Consider the following 24,081-nt stretch of genomic DNA (forward strand, 5'->3'; position numbering starts at 1 on the left):
AGAAAGCGATGGAGCAAGCATCAATCGGGTTGCTTCTTTCTCCCAACAATGAGCTCTATTCAGTGAGATGTCCTTTTATTTACTGGACTTGGCCCGTCTGACTTTCCAACCTGCTGGCTGCTCAAAGATAATGAAGACAGGCTTGGAAAGACTAGCCAGTGTCTTCCAGAGCCGCCGGCCCCAAAACATCTCATACAATACCAAACACACCTCCATCAGAGCGGTGCACATGACTGGAACGTGCACAAAACATTATGCAAACAAACAAGTAACCAGTTCAGAATATTGGACCAGAGACAAAGAACATTTATTTGTTTTTGAAAGTAGGCACTCAAAGATATATAAAAACAATGTCATTTAACATACTGTTCTTTTTTCTACGTAAATACATTTGATACACTGGAGTGACTTTGCACTGCAAGTCCCCTGTCATTAAACAAACATACTCATTTATACATGTATATATCTAAAATTTTAACTCCTATTTCATTTGCTTACCCCAGGGTTCTTTCTGTTAACAGAAACATTTGTTTTGGCTCTTTGCATATAACAGGACCATTTCTAATACTGAACTGATTCTTAGCTGCCTTCTTTAACATCTAGCAGTCACATGATATCCATTTGATTCACTTAAGAAAGTATTTTAGAGCCAGTCACATTGAAAAGGTCAGGACAATAAATGGAAAATAAAACCAAAATAAGGTAATTGTAGAAAGTCCTTTGCTCAGTGTGGAGGGCCCCAGACATTGGGCACCGGTCGGTCTCTTGAACCCTGAGCTAAACAAAGTCGTCATGTTGTTTGGAACCCCGGTCTCTGGCATCCACCTGATCAGAACTCATCCATCCCTGTCCCTGCTCAGCTCAGTCTAACTAACGCACACATTCAGTCTCTCTGCTCAGCAAGAATGACACTAAGAGAAGGTTATTCTGGTGAGACACAGCATTCTAGTGCATACTCTTAAAAGGAGACTTCATATACTTCCCCTCTATTTCCCACACATCACGCAAGCAAGGAGAAATATGGAGAAACTTTAGTAGCCTTTAACTCATAGGCTGTGGCCTTGTTAAAAGAAGTATTGAAACTGTGAGAGGTTTGACAGGGCAGTCCAACTGAAAGGGTCCAATGGAAAAGTTTTGCCATATAATAAAGCATGGACTTTTTTACATAATATATTATACTGTAGCTAGGAATGTGGATACGTTTCTTGTTTTGGAGCAGAGACCAGGTAAGATTGCCAGAGATCGTTTTCCACCCAAAGTTTTTCAGTAATAAACCCCAATGTTGTAATTTCTGCAAAACCAGCTGCTTTCACAATTTATCATTTCGAACGGCATCATTTACCTCATAGGTCTAAATGCATCATCATTAGATTTCAAATTGTCTAGAGTCAATATATAAAAAATATATTTATACATATATATATTTGAATATAGAAAAAAAACAGAAATGGATGAACACAGGGATATAAATAAAAGTGAAAGAAATGTCACATTAAACGTTTTTTTTTAAAAGTTACTTTCGTAAGGCGAACAATAACCAACAACATTAATTTTACATAAAAGTGCATCTGACTCAAATGAATCCTAAATGGCAGAGTTCCACTGTTTGGCGTAGCGTTTTCCTAGATACACCTGTCAACACATAGAAAGCCGGTAAACCTAATGGCAACTCACTTTCAAATCAAGGCATTAGGATTGTATTTGTCTAGGACTAAAAGAAAATCTCTCTTTCAATCACAAAGTACAATATCATTTGTCATATTGTGTAGTTAGCATATCCTCCAACCAAACTGGAAACCAACCCCTTCATGAATGAAATCAGTCATTTTTGGTACACTCAGAAAACACTGGGCTGTCATACTGAGGGGCTGTAGCGGAGGGTTGGAGTATAAGGCACAGTAATCACAATGGTCTACTGTGAAGGTCATAATAAAACAAAAACACTGATGGCTCTGGTTCCCTGTTGTATGGTGAGGACAGGACAGATCAGCATGGGCTTCCATCAGGGACCGTGAGTCTTCAAAACCATAAAGAGGCACTTTCTCAAAAATACAAAGAATTTCAGAGACAGATCCGAGGAGAAAGTGAAAAATAAATCCATCCGTTCTCAATAACACTGAGTGGTGCATCTGTTGGTTTCATCAGTCAGCATGTTGAAGCACTGTGCTGTGACTGTGGGTCTGCTGGCTTGGCCTAAGTAGACCAGACACTGCTCTGCTCAAGCTTACTGTAAGTCCCATATGAAACAGTTCATTATCTCAGGGGTCTCACCCAGCCCATCTAGAGAATGTAAACTTAGGAGGGGACACTCTGGCATTTTTAAAAGGCACATTCGGTGGACATGCTTGATCAAATCCCATCCTGAACCACATATAATAGATTCGATTTGTTTGGAGTGTCTGTGTGTGTGTGTGTGTGTGCGCGTGTTTGATCCTCTCACAGACCACCAAGGTGATAGCTGAATAGCTACAGTTCATGTGGAGTTGGTGGGGCCAGTTCTCCACAGCAGACAGCTGAAGACTGATCAGTCATATAGCTCCCTCTAGTGGGGGAAGTTAGAGGTGAATTTGATAAAGGTCATTAACAGCTTGGAATAATGGCACTGTGCTATTATCCATAATAATGGATCATGTGTTGTTGTGGGTTAAGGTACGAGTCTGACTAGAGGTGAGTCTGGTTTGGGGAGAGAGCTGTAGGATGGACAGGGCCATGTTCCAAATTCCAAGTCTAGAGTCTAGATGTCTGCTGTAGACCATGAGTCCTGAGGAGCGGTCGAGACAGAGAGAGTGTACTAGTACTTCCCCTCAGCAGAGGATCTGGGAGAAGGGGTGTCTGAGCAGCTCCTCAGCACTGGGCCGGTGCTTGGCCTCCACAAAGATGCAGTGGATGAAGTCACGGGTGTGGTCCGAGGAGTGTGAGGGCAGCAGGGGTTTGGTGGGCTGGGTGGCGATCTTAAAGATGGCCGCCATGGCCTCGTATTCAGCCCAGGGAGGCTTCTCTGTCAGCATCTCCACCACCGTGCAGCCCAGGCTCCTGGGGAAGGTGACACAAACACACGGTTAAGAGAACACCCATATGAGCTCAAACACACAATTTAAACACTTGCCCCCCAATCCCCCCCTTCCACAAAACGTGTAAATATTGGAATATAAATTGTGCCTTCCTGTATTATACTTACTAATAAATATATTATATTCTACTGAGCCATTTACTTTATGTTCATATTGTTATCTTTTATTAGTTCTTATTGTTGTTGCATTGTTCGAGAAGGAACCAGCAAGTAAGCATTTTGTTGGACGGTGTATACCATAAGTGTCCTGTACATACGACTCATAAAACTTGAAACCCGCTCACACACAAACATCAAAATAGGACATTCAATGCAATACACAATTGTAGAACTTATTGACTTGTGTGAATTGACAAAAACAGTGTTAGCACACACTGAAAAAACAAAGGGCAGCTTTTCCTCACTACAGGCACGAAGGGAACAGACCATCCCTCTGCTCTTCTGCTTTCCCAGGCTCCACTGGAATGTTTTGGTGGAAACTTTTTCCCTGTTGACAATTAAAGTGTCCTTTTGCTGGCTACGGGAGGCTGTTTCAGTCCTGAAGTCAGACAGAGCAGGGGGCTGGTGAGGGGAGCTGGGTGGCCAGTGACAGACTCCCCTTTGGACCTGTTACCCCCTACCGACGCTCCCGGCCTGGTCCCCCAGGGGAGCTATGAAGTCGGAACATTCCGACCCGTCACAAGATGGCTGGTTGGCTGGTTCTTGGCCAATCACATTCCTCGCCTGATGGGACACTACCCAATCAGATTGCACAGGGGAATCCCTGGGCAGCAGGTGGGCCCGACCCATTTCAGGGCCCTGTGCGTGGGAGTGAGGCAGTCCTTCTCAACATTCTCTTTTAAATATAGCACTTTTCCTCTTTTATATATAGCACTTTTTCCCTTTAAGAATAATGGTTTCCCCCTTTTAGAACAGCTATTTTCCCTTCCTTCACATTCCAGCAGTCTAGCCACTCTGCTATCAGGGAAGGAGCCTACTTATAAGAGCACACAAGGAAAGCATCTGACACTTGACTTGAAGATACATTCACACACTCCCAGATGAGACATCTATCCCCCACCTCCCCTCCTATCAACACAACTAATCAGAATTACCTGCATGTGTATAAGACATCTTACCCAAACCCAAACCCCAAGCCCAACCCCATGTGTCCTGGTGCTTACCAGACGTCAGCCTTCCTGCCGTAGCCCTCCCCGCTGATCACCTCGGGGCTCATCCAGTAGGGGGTGCCAGTGACAGAGCGGATGCCCGTGCCAGACATGCAGATGGTCTGCAGCCTCTTGCTGGCGCCAAAATCTCCCAGCTTCACGTTTCCCGCCGAATCCCGCAGGATGTTGGCACCTGGATAAGGAGACGACAGAGTAACACCATGTGACACAGACTCACCAAACCACCTTCCTTGTATTTTAAATGTAGCTTTTAGGTCCTTGTGCTTGAGTCTGGAAGTCTATAGCCATTTAGTTCACTATCTTTACTACAAATGGCCATCTGAGCAGTGTGTTGACATAACTACCTTTGATGTCACGGTGAACGATCATGTTGCTGTGCAGATAGGACATGCCCTCCAGGATCTGCCGTGTGTACTTCCGGGTCACGTTTTCCGTCAGCGCCCCGTAGGCCTTCAACTGGTCTTTGACTGAACCCTGAGCGACAAGAAGGAAGTGCATGGTTAATACTCATATCCCCAGGAGAGACTGGGACACAGTCCAGGGCTGAACACCACAGATACCCTTTAACCCCCAACACTCCAGCCCTGAGCAGAAGTGTGAAGAACAGACTGACCCCTGGCATGTACTCCATGAAGATGGTGAGGGTCTTCTCGTTGTGGTCCCTCAGACAGCCGTAGTACTGGACGATGCGTTCGTGGTGGAGGTTCTTTAACAACTGGATCTCACACTCCAGAGCACTCACCTCCTACAGACAGACAGGGAACAACAGGTTTAGGGATGTTGTACAGAACCACTGCTCTACACTGTGAACAAACACGAAAGGAAAAATACATTACAGCAACCAATCAACAACAAATAAACTGCTCAACATTACATGATATGAATGAGTCAACTGTCCACAAAAAGACAAAAAAAATATTGACAAATGGAAAAAGTATTTCAGACACACAGACTAGCTCTCTCTCTGCAGATAGGACATTAGCGGTAACAGTCCAGTTCCTCAAAAGCAGTTCCTCTGTTTACCTCAGAGAATATGGCCACAGAGATCACATCACAGAGAGAGAGAGAGAGAGAGGAGAGAGAGAGAGAGAGAGAGAGAGAGAGAGAGAGAGAGAGAGAGAGAGAGAGAGAGAGAGAGAGAGAGAGAGAGAGAGAGAGAGAGAGAGAGAGAGAGAGAGAGAGAGAGAGAGAGAGAGAGAGAGAGAGAGAGAGAGAGAGATATACAAAGTATCTGCAACACAAAGACCCACTAAATAGATAAAAACAACAACAACTGATTAACATCCGCTGCAGGCTGGGGGGCCAGAGGCAGAGAGAGAGAGAGAGAGAGAGAGAGAGAGAGAGAGAGAGAGAGAGAGAGAGAGAGAGAGAGAGAGAGAGAGAGAGAGAGAGAGGGGAGTTTAAGGGGTGATTGGAGGCCAAGGCAAAGCTGGCTCCGCTACTCTCCCCTTCCTCACCCCCCTGCAAATACTCCACTCAGATACAGGAAGTAACAGTGCATGTTTTCTCTGTGGCAGACAGGAAAATACATTAAAGAGGGGGGAGAGAGAAAGGAAAGAAAGTCCCTTGAATCTCCTCAAAGTTCATTGCTCTTAGAGACAGAGATGAGCACTCAGTCAGGATTTAGTGACTGCGTCAGTGATTCAGAGCATGAGTTTATCTGATTCCTGACCACAGATCGTTGAATAGCGCCTGTTGTGTTTAAGACAGTTGACCAACCCTTAGATAGTGAAACTCAGTCAGGTTAAACACTGCACCATACTGCATTCCTCCACAATCGCCTCTTAAGAGTAAAGTAGCTTGCTGAACACATTACCTCATTCTTGGCATTGCTCCAGGCTAAAAGGTGCTCCAGGCTAACCCTCTATGCATCAATCTTTAACAATACACGGGAACTCAAGTCATACCGAGTTCTCCTTCAGGCTGGGGAGTCTGAGTCATGTTGGCATAAATACATTACAGTAGCCTGGCTGTGAACAGTAGACTTTGATATAAAAGCAGAAAACAATCTGTGTAGTAGCATACAGTTCCGGCATCCCCTGCTGTCTCACCTTACTGGTGTCAGGACTGTCCGGGTCAAACACCACCTGCTTGGCGGCCAGCTCCCGTCCCGTGTCCACATCGTAACACAGGTAAACCCTCCCAAACGCCCCCTGACCCAGCAGCTTGCCCCGCCTCCATGTCACTGGAGCACTGGGGGCTGTGGAGGGAGGGGCATACACCATACATATCATACTCTCTCCATATAGAAAACATTACACCATACTCTTAAAACACACGTCATTCATCATACAAACTAACTCCCTTATTTGAAATGTATAGGATATAAGAATAGATTAATGAGTATGAAATCTAATAACCATACAATATATGTAAAATATGTGTAATATATGTAAATATAAGATGGAGAGGCGGGGTCGGGACTCACACTTGTGGGCGACGGGACGCTCCTGTGGGCGGAGCCTGCCCTGCTTGTCCACTAGCTGCCAGCTGCCCAGACTCTCCTCGCTGCCATTGAGGGAGCGCCGTGAGGGCACCAGGGTGAACAGGTTACCCTGGGGGCGACGGATCCGTGGGAACGTCCTCCGACCTGGGGGGATGAGAGGAGAGTTGAGGGTGAAGGAGAGATGAGAGAAGAACCAAGAGACCAAGAGAAGGAGGAGATGGTTCAAGAAATGGGTCAGGGAAAATGTCAAATACAAAGTAATATGACACAAAGTGGTTTGGTGAGAGGAACAGTGAACAGTGCCCCTACCTTCACTATGGTCCTTGTGATGCAGGGAGACATGGTACCTGCGGGGGTATGTCCCTCCCTTCCCTACCACCTTATCATACACATGGTTCTCCCGGTCTGAGAGGGAGGAATGAGTAAAGAGAGCGAGAGAGAGGGTGAAGGTTAGATTACAACAGGATTCAGACTGTTGGTAAATGCTGCCTTGTTGCTCTGTGCTGTTGCTTGGGACTACATTGTTGCTTTGTTGATAGGAGCTGCGTTGTGGTTCACGCCTGTTGCTAAGGGGCTGGAGAGCGGCGCTGTTGCCAGCACTGTAAAGGGGTTACTGTGAATTTGACAGTAGATTACAGGCAGCTCGGTGGCAAGTAAAATTCTGTATTTCATATTACAGTTCACCTGATGTAATCTGAATACGGTATCAAAGCAAGTAATGTGTAATGACATAAAGTACACTATCATAAAATTGACTGTATTATACTGTAAAAAAATAAATGCTACCGTAATCGGAATTAATTAATAAATAAATGAATGAATTACACTCATTGAGGGGAGGGGTTTGTATTTCACAGTATTTTACTGTAATTTCATGGGATTGGTGCAAGCAGGTTGGCTGATAAGCTTTTACACATTACAGCATATTAATGAATATTTGGTGCTTCATATCACTTGCACTTCTAGAGGCTTTAACAAAGGCTTCCAAACTGGCAGTGACTACAGGGTAAAACAGACCAAAAGGACATGGCAAAATGCTTAACCATTTGCTGCCACTCCAATCTGCCCCTATACATTTTTAATTGATGGGGCACTATAACCACATAGGAGTATAATTGGTACAGCATTCTCACTAACGGGTGCAACAAATATAGCCTCTTAAAAGGCACGCCTCAAAATACGGTAATAAGCCAGAAACAACAATACCATGCACCCACTAGTGGTAAAAAAAGGTTTTTGCCGCTCTGAAGATACGGTACGGTACTGTATTCTGTGGGGTGGAACTGCAGTAACATTTGAAATACAGCAATTTCCCCACAATGCACAGTATTTTACAGTATGCTACAGTAAAACTTTCAATGTTTTTTGCTGTTGATAATACCTCATATTACCATATAAATTACAGTTTTCCGTTACAGTGAGGATCTATATCTTGTGTAGTGATATCAGGAATCTTCCTGGGCACCCACCTGAGACGTTCTCCTGCTGCCGGTTATCAGGGTAGCTCTTAGCTCGGTGCATGCGTGACTTCCTCAGGGAGGGGCTGGGAGGAAGGACAGATAAAGAGAGAGTGAGAGGTGCTGATCACCTCCTCAAAATACATACAATGTCTTTATAACCCAAGTCAAGTATTGTGTGTACGTGTGAGGTAGAATCAGGGGTAAAAGTAGATATAATTTCTTACCGGTACCGGACACCCAAGCGCGCGCACACTTTTTAAAATAAGTGTCATCGTAGAATTACATATAGAATCATTATTAATTTCATATATGATCTCTGTGGGCCTAGTAAAGATTTGTCATATCACTTTTAACATGCAATACCTGTTAACATAGGCAGCGAGTGGGTTTCAAGTTTGGGGAAAATAATTTTCACCATAAAAATGCACCTTTACAATAAAGTATTTCATCAATCCTCGCATTTACAGACTTATGTAAGATAGCCTACTATTCCTAATGTGATGATTATATTGGATAGTCATAATTTAAGCTAATAATATAACAATCACTGTTCACAAAAAAAAATACTTCAATGCAGTGTGTACTGGCGTAGAGTAGGCCTAGGCTATATCAGATTGATTTCTTCTCCTTTCTTTGCACAGGAAAATGTTGGCCTTTTATAAACACATTTCATACAATTCTACTACACTTTATATGACTGGAGACATAAGCATAATCTTTTTTTAATACGACAAAAATTACAGGGTAGCATACTCTGCTGACACTGACAAACAGATCAATAAAAACAACGTTGTCTGATCCATATAATAGGCCTATGGAAAGGGGAGACACAAATACAATATAGTCCATCTAACCTGGAGGAGGAAATAATGACACAATGATAAAGTGAATATGCACACTCACCGGGGATATGGACAATGTTCTCCGCTGGTGCCAATAAGATAGACTACTGTTCACTCAATTAAGTTGAGAATTTTGATGACTAAAAGACAGATTGCAGTCGTTTCATTGTCTTCTCTTTACAGCTATAGCCATTGCTTTCCAAACTGTTTTCCGCAATTTTATTTTTAAATATTACGATATGCCTGGCTGGGTCTCTCTGCTTTTCACTGACAGAAGCAACTCACATTTGGTATTTGCCACGCGCTGCCCAAATTGTGGGCGCTTCCAACTGTAGGCTAGGCGATAAAAAACAATCCACAGCTTTAAAAAAAGAAGCTAATGATCCTCTGTGGCCAAATCATGCCTTCTGGTACAATAGCTTTTTTATGATTTTATTTATTTCTGTATAGAGAGGAGTAGGCTAATTAGGCTATATAATTTTGGCTATTTAATTCAAATTACTTTAGGGAAAGCTTCCCCTAGCCTTATGGACACTCCGCCTATGCATTTTAATGTGGCATAAACACAACCAGTCATGATGTTTTCATCTGATTGTCAAACAAACAATCACTTCAAAGAGGCGGTCCTGTAGCCTACCCGCACACGTTCGTCCACTCACAAAATAATTCCAGCATCCAAACCCCAACAGTGCACCTGCAATTTGATGAATGGAAAGAGACATCTTTTACAAAACACCTACGTGTATTGTAATGACATTCTGCGATTGGCTTAAACTTCTAGCCTGAATTGATGCATCCTCTGTTGTCCACGCACCTCGGTCTTGGCCACTCATCTCAGCCTTGTCTGTGCGTTTCTCGGTCTCGGCCACTCATCTCCAAGGCATGCAAGTATTCTCGTCGAACCACAATGCAATTTGGGTCATATACCATCCGGTTTCAAGTCAATTCGCAAATTTTTCATGCAGCTGACATTAGGTAAAGTTAAATAATGGTATAATAGACTACAGTTTTCTTGGCATTTTGTGTTAATAGTGATAGGCTCACGTTTTACCAGTACGGAGTACCCCCACTATTTATTTTGCCAGGACGCTGTACCAGTCCATACTGGCTTACTTTCACCCCTGGGTAGAATGTGGGGCAGAGCCCTGCCCTCACCTGTCTGAGCTACTGTCCAGCGACTGGCAGCTTCCTGAGACAGAGTTCTCTGCACTGCTCCAGGGGTCCAGCACCTAGGAAGAGGAGACACAGTATTAGCCCTACAGTGTGTGTGTGTGTGTTTGTGTGCGTGTGTGTGTGTGTTTGTGTGCGCACGTGTTTGTGTACAGTGCAATGACTCACACACTGGTCGCTCTCTGGGATGAACTCTCCCTCACTGTTGATGCTGGTGTAGGAGCCCTGGCGGGCGATCCTCTGCTGCCGTTCAGGGACATAGCCAGGAGGGGGGGAGCTACGGCCTGTGTTCTGAGAGCCTGGGACGGGGGAGAGGAGGAGGAGGATAAGAATCTGTCGATGTGCCCTTGAGCAAGGCACTTAACCCTAATTGCTGAGGTAGTCGCTCTGGATAAGAGCATCTGCTAAATGAAAAAAGTAATATAAAAAAAAAGTTAAACAATGGATTATGTGGGAGAAAAGAAGATACATCCCTAACACTGATAACAGATATGATCTCTCTCTCTCCAACCACAGAATGAAATAAGGGGAAAAAATATCTCAATTATTAATAACGTGATTGTTCAAAATGTAACTCTGCCTCAGGCGGAGGATCTGCAGAGAATTTAGGATATGTACAGATTCCCTCACGCTGCACTAATCTCAAACCCCCCTCCCCTCTCCCAAAACAGCCAGTTTTTCTAAAACCAGGCCATTGGCCCGCTACACTAATAGTGTCTCCAAATCTGATTGGCTTGTGGCCAGCAGGCCATTGTAGAGCAGCCAGTGATGGTGGACAGGAAGAGGAAGAGGACCTACTGCTAAGAGGGGAAGCCAGAGAAACAACAGCAGTCAGAGAGAGAGAGAGGGGGGGGGGGGGGGGGAGAAGAGAGCGAGGGGGGAGTAGAGAGAGAGAGCGAGAGAGAGGGGGGATAGAGAGACATAGAGAAAGCTAGCAAAAAAAATGAGCTAAGAGAGCAAGACATGACAAACACCAAACCAGACAATATCCAACATTACTGTCTCTCCATAGTGAGAGATACCACTACCCTTCCCTTTCTATTGTAAAAAAAAAGTTAGAGCGAGAGGAAGGGAGAAAGAGGATGTTGAAAGCAAAGGCAGTAGAATAGAGGAAGCAGCAATGAGTTGAATCTGCTGTTCATACTCACTGGTGGAGAGGTGGCGCCCCCTGGGCTCAGAGGGCTGGTACACCGTGCTGACATCCCCCGTGGACTGGGCTTTGATCCTCACCTGCTTACTCACCGTGTGGTGGGAGGAGGGAGAGGGAGAGGGAGAGTGGGACGGGGAGGCCTAGGGGGAGGGATTACAGGGGTGTGGTCAGAGTGCTGGTCCACATATAGACACTACACACTATCCTATTACATATGATTTTAATAACACGTGTTATTGCTTAATGTGTGTGTTTGTTTATTTATGTATGTCTGTGTATTTATGTGTGTGTGTGTGTGTGTGTCGTACATTGCACTGCTCCTGCGTCAGCAGCAAGATCTTGATGCTCTTAATCTTGGAGCTGCGGTCCAGCAGGTCAATGGCCTTGTCCAGGTCATCCTGACCACGCAGAGGGATGGACAGCTGGACACACAACACACAGAGATGACTCAACCACCACACAGAGACACTAAGGGAGAATTTTCATTAAACATGCATCTTTGTACTTCGGACTAAATGTCCAGGAAAATGTCCGTAAAAGTTATCTACATCCAGTGGGTTGCTGTGAGGGCCAGTGTTTGTGTGTGTATGCATTGTGTTGGTGTATGTCTGAGAGAGTGTTTGTAGGTGAGAAAGGGAGAGAAAGAGATGTGGAGTTAGCTGTACCTCATTGTTCATATAGTGCAAGTCTAGCTGTTGGCCAAAGACTGTCTTGACCTTCTGCTGGATTTCTTCAAACTGCACAGGCCTCCCAAACATCAGTATCCTACACAAATAAAAAAATATGTAGACAACCAGTGGGTAAGATGGACAGACAAACAGCGGGTAAGATGGACAGACAAACAGACAGAAGGAAAAAAAGTGTGTCGGTCAGGAAACTATAACCTCTTTCGATCTGCAACACAAGCGTGCACACACTTTTACAAACATATTCAGTTTCCAGCGTGTGCAGATTCCTCTAAGCACACCTAACATAGCTGTGGTTTCTGCTGGCAGACACAGCTAAACCACAGTCCTTTCCCTTTCCATTCTCCGCTTCACATACCAGTCTGACTGGAGAGCTGGAGTGCGTTTGAGCCGAGCTGACCAAGCTCTTCTCACAGACAAAGACACATGATAAAACAGGCACACACACACACGAAGACACACACACACACAAAGACACACATCCAAAAACAAGAAAACCAACTCACCTCCTCTCTCCACTGAACTCAAACTTTATTCTGACATCGTCCTGAGGAAGTAGAGAGAAGAAGCCCAGTCAAGAGGGGTCACGGAAGGTCACAGGGTCATGATGGGGTCATGAAGGGAAACAAGATGTCTGGTAGGGATGATATTGACATGCCTGTCTGAGGAGTGTGTGTTGTTGACTGTGTGGGGTGGTAGATGGTTTACCTGTCTCTTAGCAGGAGCAGGGGCAGGGTTGGGCAGAGTCTTGGGTTTTCCCGTGTCATAAGAGGGCACAGGCTGGCGCCTCGTCATCTGGAGGGCCACCAGGTCCTTCATTATGGAGTGGAGAGCCTGGCGCTCATCTGTAGGGGAGAAGGGTTGGTGGAAACACACAGTTACCATAAGATAAAATTGAAGTGTAATTGTGTGTCTGTGTGTAGCCACTTAAATCCCACTTCTAGTGAGAGGACAGACTGCAGTGTTTTTGATATTCCTATTCCCATGTTTGATCTCTAAGCGCTGCATTGGCTGTTTTAGCTCACAAAGGGAAATATTCCCCTAGTGTAGTTTGGACAGACATCACACAGCAGCAGGGCAGGAGAGATAACCAGAGCCCCATCTCCATAACACTGAAAATCAATCCTTCACCCGCCGGCCCGGCCAGCGTCTGGAAAACCAGCTCAGCTCAACTCACACAGGAACGGGGGTTGGGGAATAGTGTGTGTAGGTCTGTGTGTGTGTTCATCTGAGTGTACATTTATGACGTGTAATATTGTGAGTGTTTCATGTGTGTTCTAACATCATCATAATCAACACAAGGAACTCACTCATTTTGGCGATGTGTGTGTGAGCACTGTCTAAGCCAACAGCCTTCAGAGAACTGCAGATCTTCAGACTCCTCACTCTGCAGTGGCACCCATCAACAGCCTGCAGGGAAAGCACCAATATGTTAACATAGGGAATATATTTCATAACATAAGCTACAGTTGTCATCATATTCACAAGTCATCATCATATTCATCATCTTTATGTTCAACATATTTTGTAGCACTGGCAATAGATTATCTTATAGTGTGAAGTGTACGACATCATCAGTCCTTAAAACACAAGCTGTTTATCTTTGATATAAACATACTAAATGGTTTGTAATGCATTTAAAGATAGCGTGCATGAAGAATGTATATAAGAAAATGTAATTTCTGAAGTACCATCCATTTCTCAAGGAAAGCGTGGAACATAAACTAAAATACATTTTCTGGGACGAGGCCTGGCCGAGCGGGAAACTGCCATTTAAAAAGCACTTGAGATGTGTGTGTTGTGTGACAGAGAGAAACTTTGCACATAAGAAAAATCGAGAGTTGAAAAGGTCTGAAATTTGAGCTCCACTGGCACTGACAGATCTGGCACAAAGCACATTAAAGAGTTTTACTGTGAATATTCTGCCAGCTTTAAACTTCTCAGACTGCATGAGCCATAAAACACTCACTCAACCATGTCATAACTCCACTGTTAATGTTAAGAGGGCAATATTCTCTTAAAAAGGATGACAGAGTTGTGCCAAGTATACATTTTTCCCTGATTTAACATAACCCTTGAGAAGGTAAAGTATTAAGGTGTATAGTGTATCCAAGAAGACAACAGCATTAGAAACTCTGGTACAGTGAGGGAAAAAAGTATTTGATCCCCTGCTGATTTTGTACGTTTGCCCACTGACAAAGACATGATCAGTCTATAATTTTAATGGTAGGTTTATTTGAACAGTGAGAGACAGAATAACAACAAAAAAATCCAGAAAAACGCATGTCAAAAATGTTATAAATTGATTTGCATTTTAATGAGGGAAATAAGTATTTGACCCCTCTGCAAAACATGACTTAGTACTTGGTGGCAAACCCCTTGTTGGCAATCATAGAGGTCAGACGATTCTTGTAGTTGGCCACCAGGTTTGCACAAATCTCAGTAGGGATTTTGTCCCATTCATTTTTGCAGATCTTCTCCAAGTCATTAAGGTTTCGAGGCTGACGTTTGGCAACTCCAACCTTCAGCTCCCTCCACAGATTTTCTATGGGATTAAGGTCTGGAGACTGGCTAGGCCACTCCAGGACCTTAATGTGCTTCCTCTTGAGCCACTCCTTTGTTGCCTTGGCCGTGTGTTTTGGGTCATTGTCATGCTGGAATACCCATCCACAACCCATTTTCAATGCCCTGGCTGAGGGAAGGAGGTTCTCACCCAAGATTTGACGGTACATGGCCCCGTCCATCGTCCCTTTGATGCGGTGAAGTTGTCCTGTCCTCTTAGCAGAAAAACACCCCCAAAGCATAATGTTTCCACTTCCATGTTTGACGGTGGGGATGGTGTTCTTGGGGTCATAGGCAGCATTCCTCCTCCTCCAAACACGGCGAGTTGAGTTGATGACAAAGAGCTCGATTTTGGTCTCATCTGACCACAACACTTTCACCCAGTTCTCCTCTGAATCATTCAGATGTTCATTGGCAAACTTCAGACGGGCCTGTATATGTGCTTTCTTGAGCAGAGAGACCTTGCGGGCGCTGCAGGATTACAGTCCTTCACAGCGTAGTGTGTTACCAATTGTTTTCTTGGTGACTATGGTCCCAGCTGCCTGACAAGATCCTCCCGTGTAGTTCTGGGCTGATTCCTCACCGTTCTCATGATCATTGCAACTCCATGAGGTGAGATCTTGCATGGAGCCCCAGGCCGAGGGAGATTGACAGTTCTTTTGTGTTTCTTCCATTTGCGAATAATCGCACCAACTGTTGTCACCTTCTCACCAAGCTGCTTGGCGATGGTTTTGTAGCCCATTCCAGCCTTGTGTAGGTCTACAATCTTGTCCCTGACATCCTAGGAGAGCTCTTTGGTCTTGGCCATGGTGGAGAGTTTGGAATCTGATTGATTGATTGCTTCTGTGGACAGGTGTCTTTTATACAGGTAACAAAATGAGATTAGGAGCACTCCCTTTAAGAGTGTGCTCCTAATCTCAGCTCGTTACCTGTATAAAAGACACCTGGGAGCCAGAAATCTTTCTGATTGAGAGGGGGTCAAATACTTATTTCCCTTATTAAAATGCAAATCAATTTATAACATTTTTGACATGTGTTTTTCTGTATTTTTTTGTTGTTATTCTGTCTCTCACTGTTCAAATAAACCTACCACTAAAATTATAGACTGATCATTTCTTTGTCAATGGGCAAATGTACAAAATCAGCAGGGGATCAAATACTTTTTTCCCTCACTGTATTTCCTTTAGTGGAGTGGGTTGCCATATCTATGACAAAGAAACACTGGAATTTAAAAAACACTGACACCACTATAAGACTATAATTCAGCAGAGATTAGTGTGCTTGGAAAATGTGTGCTTTATTTGGTAAGTGAAAGGGTATTTTAGTATTTTCTTTACCTAAAGTGGACCAGACACCTATCACATGGGCCTTAAACTACAGTAACAATCAGCACAATAACATTGGTCTTATTACACTGTAACAACGTAGTAAGTACACACAGCTATTGAGAACTCACCAATATAGCGCTCAGTAGGGATGCACAAAATCATTTAGCTGTAGGCTAGTTATTACCATATAGTTTAGTTATTACCATATTATTACACGTACTGGAGTTCATCATCAAAGAATACTGCCTAGGTAAGCACTGCTGTTCCTTTTTTTATAAGATCAGCCCCTCAATCTTCCCTGGTCTCTCTGATCAATATTGTTCTATTATTGATCCAAATAGAGCAGGTCAGGAGAGGAACCCAATCCAGAAGGAGCTAGTGTCAACACAGCAGTTATCACCAGCCACCTCACATGCATGGCCACTTTGCCCAGGGGGGTTACCACACTGTAACTCAACTCTAAGTTCAAATATAAATACAGAGAGACACATTGGACCCTAAGGTGAGTGAAAAATATTAACCGACTGAAATGTGTTGTTATTTGAATCTGAGAGGCCTGAAGTTGAAATGGAATGAAACAGGTGTGCTGATGATTGAGCGTTCTCGTAAAAAATACACTACTGCACATGTGCCAAATGCCAACACTGCCCCTGCCTCATAAACAACAGGAAAGAGAGGAAAATGAAGATTGGAGGGAGGTGAGTGGCTGAGGAGGTAGAGTGGTGTGATGAAGAGGGGGGGGGGGGGAGTATAAAGGGGACAACAGCAGCAGCACCTGAAGCACTTCAATGGCCCTTTGGAATTCTGGGTAATAATCACCCACTGGAATGCCAGGTATGTCCGTCTGTGGTCGCCCGAGCGTTACCGCGCTGCTTCCCGGCCAGCCCCCTCGCCACACTCACGTTCTCCTCACCCAAGAGACACACTATATGTTTCTACCCTTTGTACCCCCAAACCAAAGGCCTGCTACCATTGGCCCTCCCTCCTCCTATAAAAACATGGGGTGAAATCCCAGGGTCGCAGATAGCTTCAGGACACACCAACCTTCAAACATCTCACTACCTCGGCTCCATATGTTACATCAGAGCTCACATCCGCCTCTTCCACTACAACCCCTATGTGCTGTAAACATGATGAAGTGATGTCACAGCTCCACGAGGAGCCCTGATCTATCTCTGTTATACATTGACTGGCCTCGCTGTCCGTCGTTCTGTCGTTCTGCTCCCCCGCTCTCCTGATTTTAATTACTTCCCCCGAGGAATGTGGGGAATTCAGCGAGGAGCGAGGCCGCACACTGCCAGCCCAGTCAGCTGTGCCCCCTTCATTTTACTTGTATCGCATTTCCAGGACTCACCGGAGTTACATGGACTTTCCTCCACTTCTCTCTGCCTGCTTTTAGGTGTTTAGTCTAAGGCTGTTTTTCCCAGCCACGGCCCTTGCTCTGTCTCAGACTGCATCTGGACCCCAAAAACCCTGAGCAGTCCCTGGCCTCATGGCTCTCCTTGCTTAACAGGCTCAAGTGCTCTGGGTTGGGGTGATCTGCTATGTTCACAGCTGCACTGCAAGGCTTGAATAAAAACTTGCCATAAAAGCTTGTAGTGAGGCCTAGTGGTGCAACTCAGAGTACTGTCTGCCAAGTTTTTTGTAAAAACAAAACAAAAATAAAGATCCCAAACAGCCATCCCAGCAGTGAGAGGAGGAACCCTACTTATGGATTGACTACCACCTCCAGGGGTAATGACAGAGGGGAAAGAGAGGAGGCAGAGGATCAAGGGAAAGTTCAGAATCATCATATTGCACAATGCTTTGTCATTTCTCCATAACTTTATGCATCCACTCAGTGCTGTAGGGAGGAAAATTCCCTTGCAAAACTCTAGTTGGACAAAATTGCATGCATAGAACTGTCCCCTACTGGTACAGATGTAGGATCTTACTGAGAATGTTCCAGCCCAGCAGGAAACGCAAACTTGTAGTGTATTTCAGTTTGAAAAAATATTCTGAAGTTTGTAATTTCCACTTTGAAATGTCAGACTTGTTTTGCCCTAGCGTAAAAACACTACAGAAATGGCGATTAAAGGAGCAATATGCAGAGCCATTTCCTGGTTTCTAAAATTCTAATAGTTTGCCTAATTTCAGTTTATGTGACAAAACAAGCAATGTATTATGTAGACAATCATTGTACCATCTAAACCAGTGTAAAATATATTTTCAATAACCAAAAATATTGTATTTTCGGCTGTTTGAAGCTGGAGTACAAAACCGAAAGTAAAGAAGCAAAAACTAAACTTGAGAATGGGAAGCATAGAAATAGTGCACATACAACAGATCTACCGCTACTTAGACTTGCTTTCAATGAGAATGACAGATATATAACTCAGATTTCTATGTGAATTTGGTTGGGTCACCCAAGAAGTTACATATTGCAGTTTTAATTATAATCCACATAATAATTCACATTTCCTGTTGCTGCAGGATTATTTTGCTGCTGTAGCAAACTGGCTCAAATTAAGATCCTACATCTGTATCATTCTAAACTCCAGTTCTTGAGGGCAAGTGTCTGCTGGTTTTCATCATTGCTTTTTAAGGAGTAATTCACTTTGACTTGGGGGACCAGAGCTGGGGACTGTCCAATGTCTGTCCAATTGATCAAGTAATGTCATGGAGAAAGGAGAGAAACCCTAGGAGGCTATGAGAATAACAGGTGATGTACAACTAGGCCTTAATTGGCTTAAGGACACTTTGAGTGGAGCTTATTGAGTGAAGTCCCATAGCCATATTCAGCATATAAGGCTGTGAGTGTTTCTATAGGTTGGATGCCTTTGAAATTGCCATGTGATGTGATGAAAATGCATGAGCTCTCACCTGTGCCGTTGCCCTGGTGATTAACCTCCTTCTGGAGGATGAGAGCCGTTCCCACTAGCGGGGGTCCTGGTTCAACTTCTCACTGGGTCGCTCAGGAGAGATGCTGCAGCGTCAATTCGAACCGTTATCTCCAGAGCATCATCCTCAGCTTTGATCCCCAGTCTTTGTTGTTGTTGATTCACTCACACAACCACACGGAGATACTGAGGGATGAGGGCGCCATGGTGGGGTTGCCCCCAGGTGCGGGGGCACTGGTGCGCGCGCTGGTCCACGAAAGTTTGTTACGCACTAGCCAGTAAATATAAATTCTAATGAGCAGTAGGCCTAGAAAACACAATGTCCTCACATCGAGATCGTCACTGTACATGCGTAGACATTTGGATTTCTCTGATGCAAAATTAATTTAACAGAAATATAGTCCAAAATCCGATACATTAGACTGCGCTCAGAAAGTTACCAAAAAGAAAAGTGTCAACCTTCCGTCACCACAAAAACGTTCGACAACTTGCCCATATTTCCAAACTTTATCAAAAAATAAAAACGTCTGATGGCATTTCATTGTGGAACAAGACGCCCAACTTACAGCCTGGAATAGAAAAAACAAACGTAGGCCATGATAATTCTCTCTATTCAATAATCAATATTTCCCAGTGACATTTTGTCAGCATGGAAAGGGTGAATTAACACAAAAGGTGTAACAATAACCGTGTTGCCTTTATGAAATCCATTTGTAGCAGTGTAACAGTACACCAAAGGAAAAGGACGAAGCGATTTCCGTGATTTTTATGGCCTCTTTTCCTGCTAAATTTGCAGATTTTTCCTTTTTGTTCTATGCCCGTATTCTCTCCTAACTGTATTGTTCCATCTCTATACAGAATAATTAGTATTAATCCATAAACTGCAAACAAGCGCCAGACTTTTTATAACAAAGAAATCAGGTGAAAAAAATGTAATTCAACACACAACATGGTGGAGATGGGAGATGAAGATTTAACTATACGAAAGCAGGCTATTCTTGTCGGAATAATGGTGTAAAATTCTAGGAGACGGGTGCAACACATAGTTCACCACACACCATTAATAAACTTGCATCGATAACAAGTTATGATCGGATGGTTTTGTCGAGAAAACATATCGTGCGCATAACTGAACTTTTACCATCTCCGCGGTGCCCGATATGCAGTTGTAGAACTCAACAAAAGTGGAAAAAATTGTATTTTCTTTGTGCAATAGAAGTGATAAACATGCACCAACTGTTCAGAAGACTTGAGGGAAAGATATTCCATAAGTTCAGGTACTGATGCTCACCGACATAAAGTAAAATGAATCTTTAATGCAACCAATTTCCTGACAGAAAAAACAATCCGTCACCGGAACCCCTCTAGTACGCTTCCTACAAAACGAGAAAAAGGTGTATATTCCCAATACTTTGCAGGCTTAAGATTCAATGTTCTGAATGCGATGGTTGGTAATGGGCAAAGGTATATCATAATAACGCAGATTTGTGTTCCATTTGGGTAAAGCATTCAGTAACTAAAACGACTCCGTGCTTTTCTCGGGGGCGCGCTGTTCCTCGGTCAGGGTAGCGCGCACAATATTAATGGCGCGCTCAAAACCAGACTCGCGACCATCTACACATACATTGATGACGTAGGCTGCATAAAAAGTAAAGGCCTACAAATTTCACTTATGCGTTCTCCATCACATAAGGACTTTTTAGACAGAGAGCTGACAATATATACCATGAGCAGATACTATTATGAAGACCAAATATCATCCTTAATTAAAGTTTGACTTCAACTTGATTGAACTCATGAACTTCGGTGACTTTTGACACATTCAATTCAATATAGGGTCTAATCTGCACCCAGGGCTGTAATATAGTTTGTGTGAGTGTAGATTATTCCATAGAAGTATAGGGTCAGCAAGACTTGATGAATGATACCACAAAAGCCATACTGTATATTGTTTAATCCATGGTTCAATAGCAAAAAAAAATGTTTTGCCTATAAAAAGTGAAAGAAACTACAGATGTTCTATCTTCATTTGATCACTCTGTTCTCTCAATATAACTTGTATGTATTCAAGGTTTAAAAAGGCTTCTAAAGTTTGTAATTTCCACTTTAAAATGTCAGACTTCATTTGCATGAACAAAAAATTTACAGATGTAGAACCTTAATTTGAGCCTGTTAGCTACAGCAGGAACATAATCCTGCAGCAACAGGAAATGTGAATGATGTGGATTGAAATTCATGGACATTTTTGTAGGGGTTGATACATTTCTCAGAAGGGAAAATCAAGTCTGAAATTTCAAAGTGGAAATTACTAACTTCAGAATCCTTTTAAAATGTCAAATACAGTGGGGAAAAAAAGTATTTAGTCAGCCACCAATTGTGCAAGTTCTCCCACTTAAAAAGATGAGAGAGGCCTGTAATTTTCATCATAAGTACATGTAAATTATGACAGACAAAATGAGATTTTTTTTCTCCAGAAAATCACATTGTAGGATTTTAATGAATTTATTTGCAAATTATGGTGGAAAATAAGTATTTGGTCAATAACAAAAGTTTCTCAATACTTTGTTATATACCCTTTGTTGGCAATGACACAGGTCAAACGTTTTCTGTAAGTCTTCACAAGGTTTTCACACACTGTTGCTGGTATTTTGGCCCATTCCTCCATGCAGATCTCCTCTAGAGCAGTGATGTTTTGGGGCTGTCGCTGGGCAACACAGACTTTCAACTCCCTCCAAAGATTTTCTATGGGGTTGAGATCTGGAGACTGGCTAGGCCACTCCAGGACCTTGAAATGCTTCTTACGAAGCCACTCCTTCGTTGCCCGGGCGGTGTGTTTGGGATTATTGTCATGCTGAAAGACCCAGCCACGTTTCATCTTCAATGCCCTTGCTGATGGAAGAAGGTTTTCACTCAAAATCTCACGATACATGGCCCCATTCATTCTTTCCTTTACACGGATCATTCGTCCTGGTCCCTTTGCAGAAAAACAGCCCCAAAGCATGATGTTTCCACCCCCATGCTTCACAGTAGGTATGGTGTTCTTTGGATGCAACTCAGCATTCTTTCTCCTCCAAACACGACAAGTTGAGTTTTTACCAAAAAGTTCTATTTTGGTTTCATCTGACCATATGACATTCTCCCAATCCTCTTCTGGATCATCCAAATGCACTCTAGCAAACTTCAGACGGGCCTGGACATGTACTGGCTTAAGCAGGGGGACACGTCTGGCACTGCAGGATTTGAGTCCCTGGCGGCGTAGTGTGTTACTGATGGTAGGCTTTGTTACTTTGGTCCCAGCTCTCTGCAGGTCATTCACTAGGTCCCCCCGTGTGGTTCTGGGATTTTTGCTCACCGTTCTTGTGATCATTTTGACCCCACGGGGTGAGATCTTGCGTGGAGCCCCAGATCGAGGGAGATTATCAGTGGTCTTGTATGTCTTCCATTTCCTAATAATTGCTCCCACAGTTGATTTCTTCAAACCAAGCTGCTTACCTATTGCAGATTCAGTCTTCCCAGCCTGGTGCAGGTCTACAATTTTGTTTCTGGTGTCCTTTAACAGCTCTTTGGTCTTGGCCATAGTGGAGTTTGGAGTGTGACTGTTTGAGGTTGTGGACAGGTGTCTTTTATACTGATAACAAGTTCAAACAGGTGCCATTAATACAGGTAACGAGTGGAGGACAGAAGAGCCTCTTAAAGAAGAAGTTACAGGTCTGTGAGAGCCAGAAATCTTGCTGGTTTGTAGGTGACCAAATACTTATTTTCCACCATAATTTGCAAATAAATTCATAACAAATCCTACAATGTGATTTTCTGGATTTTCTTTTCTCAATTTGTCTATCATAGTTGACGTGTATCTATGATGAAAATTACAGGCCTCTCTCATCTTTTTAAGTGGGAGAACTTGCACAATTGGTGGCTGACTAAATACTTTTTTCCCCCACTGTACACTACACGTTTTACATTTCTCCTCCAACAGGGTGATCAAATTAAGATCCTACATCCATATCAACTCCTACAAAAAATGTCCATTCATTATTATCCACTTAATAATTCAAATGTCCTGTTGCTGCAGGATTATTTTCCTGCTGTGAGAAATTTAAGATAGCACATCTGTACCAGTAGGAGACAATATTGATGTTCTATATCGTTTTCTTCAGGCACCTTGAACTAAAACAACTCCCGTTGTCGAGCATCTGAAAGATTGTATAACAGTATATAATTCACACACTAGCTCCTGTACAATTCATTAAAAAGGCTAACTATTTAACCAACAAATGACTTTGGTATCAAATAATGAAATATGCACTGCCTTTAGTCATCATGTAATAAAGACAACCACTTCACTTCTATCAACAACAGCATCTTCATTTATTTTTCCAAAAACATGTAAAAAAAAAAAAATTCAAAAAACTATGGAAAGAAATTGATCAAACAAAATATATTTGATTGTGTGTGTGGGGGGGGGGACAAATCACATTATTTATAATAATGTTCTTCTACAACACAATTTAACTGGAGTAATACTCCAAAAGAAGAAGGGAGGAGAGTCGAGGTGAAACAGCCAAAAACGTCCTTTTGCGTGTAAGGCCACCATCCATCCACAGGTCAAGTTATATAGAATATTTTTGTTTTTAAACGCATACATATACATTGACAACAGTGACACCTGCATTGAAAAATAAATGTAAAGTCTACATCCAATTTTGCACAAAACTACATGACTCGCAGAACAGATACAGTCACACAGCTCTCATAGACCTGAACCTCCTGGCACCGGGGTGGAAAAGTGTACCTTCTTTCTTTTTGTTTCTCTTTACAAAGAACGTTTATTCACAGAATAATGCCGTTGTACCTTGGCACACTGCACGCACATAACAGACCATATGGACACAGTGTTATTTTATATGATGTTCTTGGTTACAAAGCATTCTGGGTGGTCTCGAGGACCCTTACAAAATTTAAAAAAGGCAAATAGATATCCTTACAGCTTCAGAAATTGAAATGAGAAGATGAAAACCATTCAGGAGGGAGTGAAGGGTGAGTGGGTAAAGAAACTGCTGGCTGAGTGAAGCCACTCATATCCACCACTGGGATAAAGTGGAAAAAAGCAGAAGGATTATTTCCTTTCACAAGGGATAGGCTGGAACAGGTAGAAAGGTATGTGCACAGAAAAAAGTTTTTTTTGTTGAATAAGCAATAAATGTTAGGCCATGGTTTTTAGCTATTTATTTCTAAGGCTTTACTTATCAAAAATTAAACATCTCTTTCCTGTTTATTTTCTATTCTGCACAGTATGCTCTAATTCACAGTAAACCTTCC

General features: G+C 43.1%; 1 protein-coding gene across 1 annotated transcript; it reads right to left on the bottom strand.

Annotated features, from left to right (window-relative positions):
• Positions 1 to 290: 290 nt before the first annotated feature.
• LOC311103543 (mitogen-activated protein kinase kinase kinase 3-like) lies at positions 291 to 20,329 on the bottom strand. The gene is made up of 17 exons (XM_084145127.1): positions 18,746 to 20,329; positions 13,304 to 13,403; positions 12,702 to 12,838; positions 12,500 to 12,540; positions 11,973 to 12,072; positions 11,616 to 11,729; positions 11,306 to 11,447; positions 10,326 to 10,456; positions 10,143 to 10,216; positions 8,155 to 8,228; positions 6,995 to 7,090; positions 6,668 to 6,829; positions 6,291 to 6,439; positions 4,853 to 4,984; positions 4,584 to 4,713; positions 4,234 to 4,411; positions 291 to 3,033 (listed from the first exon to the last, which is right to left on the bottom strand). The coding sequence occupies exons 2-17, from the start codon at positions 13,305 to 13,307 to the stop codon at positions 2,805 to 2,807; spliced, it is 1,893 nt and encodes a 630-aa protein (XP_084001253.1). The 5' UTR covers positions 13,308 to 13,403; positions 18,746 to 20,329; the 3' UTR covers positions 291 to 2,804.
• Positions 20,330 to 24,081: the final 3,752 nt, after the last annotated feature.

Source organism: Coregonus lavaretus (genome assembly GCF_964263955.1).
Source record: "Coregonus lavaretus genome assembly, chromosome: 28".
NCBI classification, from domain to species: Eukaryota; Metazoa; Chordata; class Actinopteri; order Salmoniformes; family Salmonidae; genus Coregonus; species Coregonus lavaretus.

What these genes read in the sequence shown, in the direction of transcription:
- LOC311103543 (XM_084145127.1), bottom strand. An exon ending in GGGGCGCCACCTCTCCACCA is followed by an intron (nt 10,457 to 11,305) that starts GTGAGTATGAAC and finishes CCCCCGTCCCAG; the next exon opens with GCTCTCAGAACACAGGCCGT. An exon ending in GCAGCAGGAGAACGTCTCAG is followed by an intron (nt 7,091 to 8,154) that starts GTGGGTGCCCAG and finishes CCTCCCTCTCAG; the next exon opens with ACCGGGAGAACCATGTGTAT.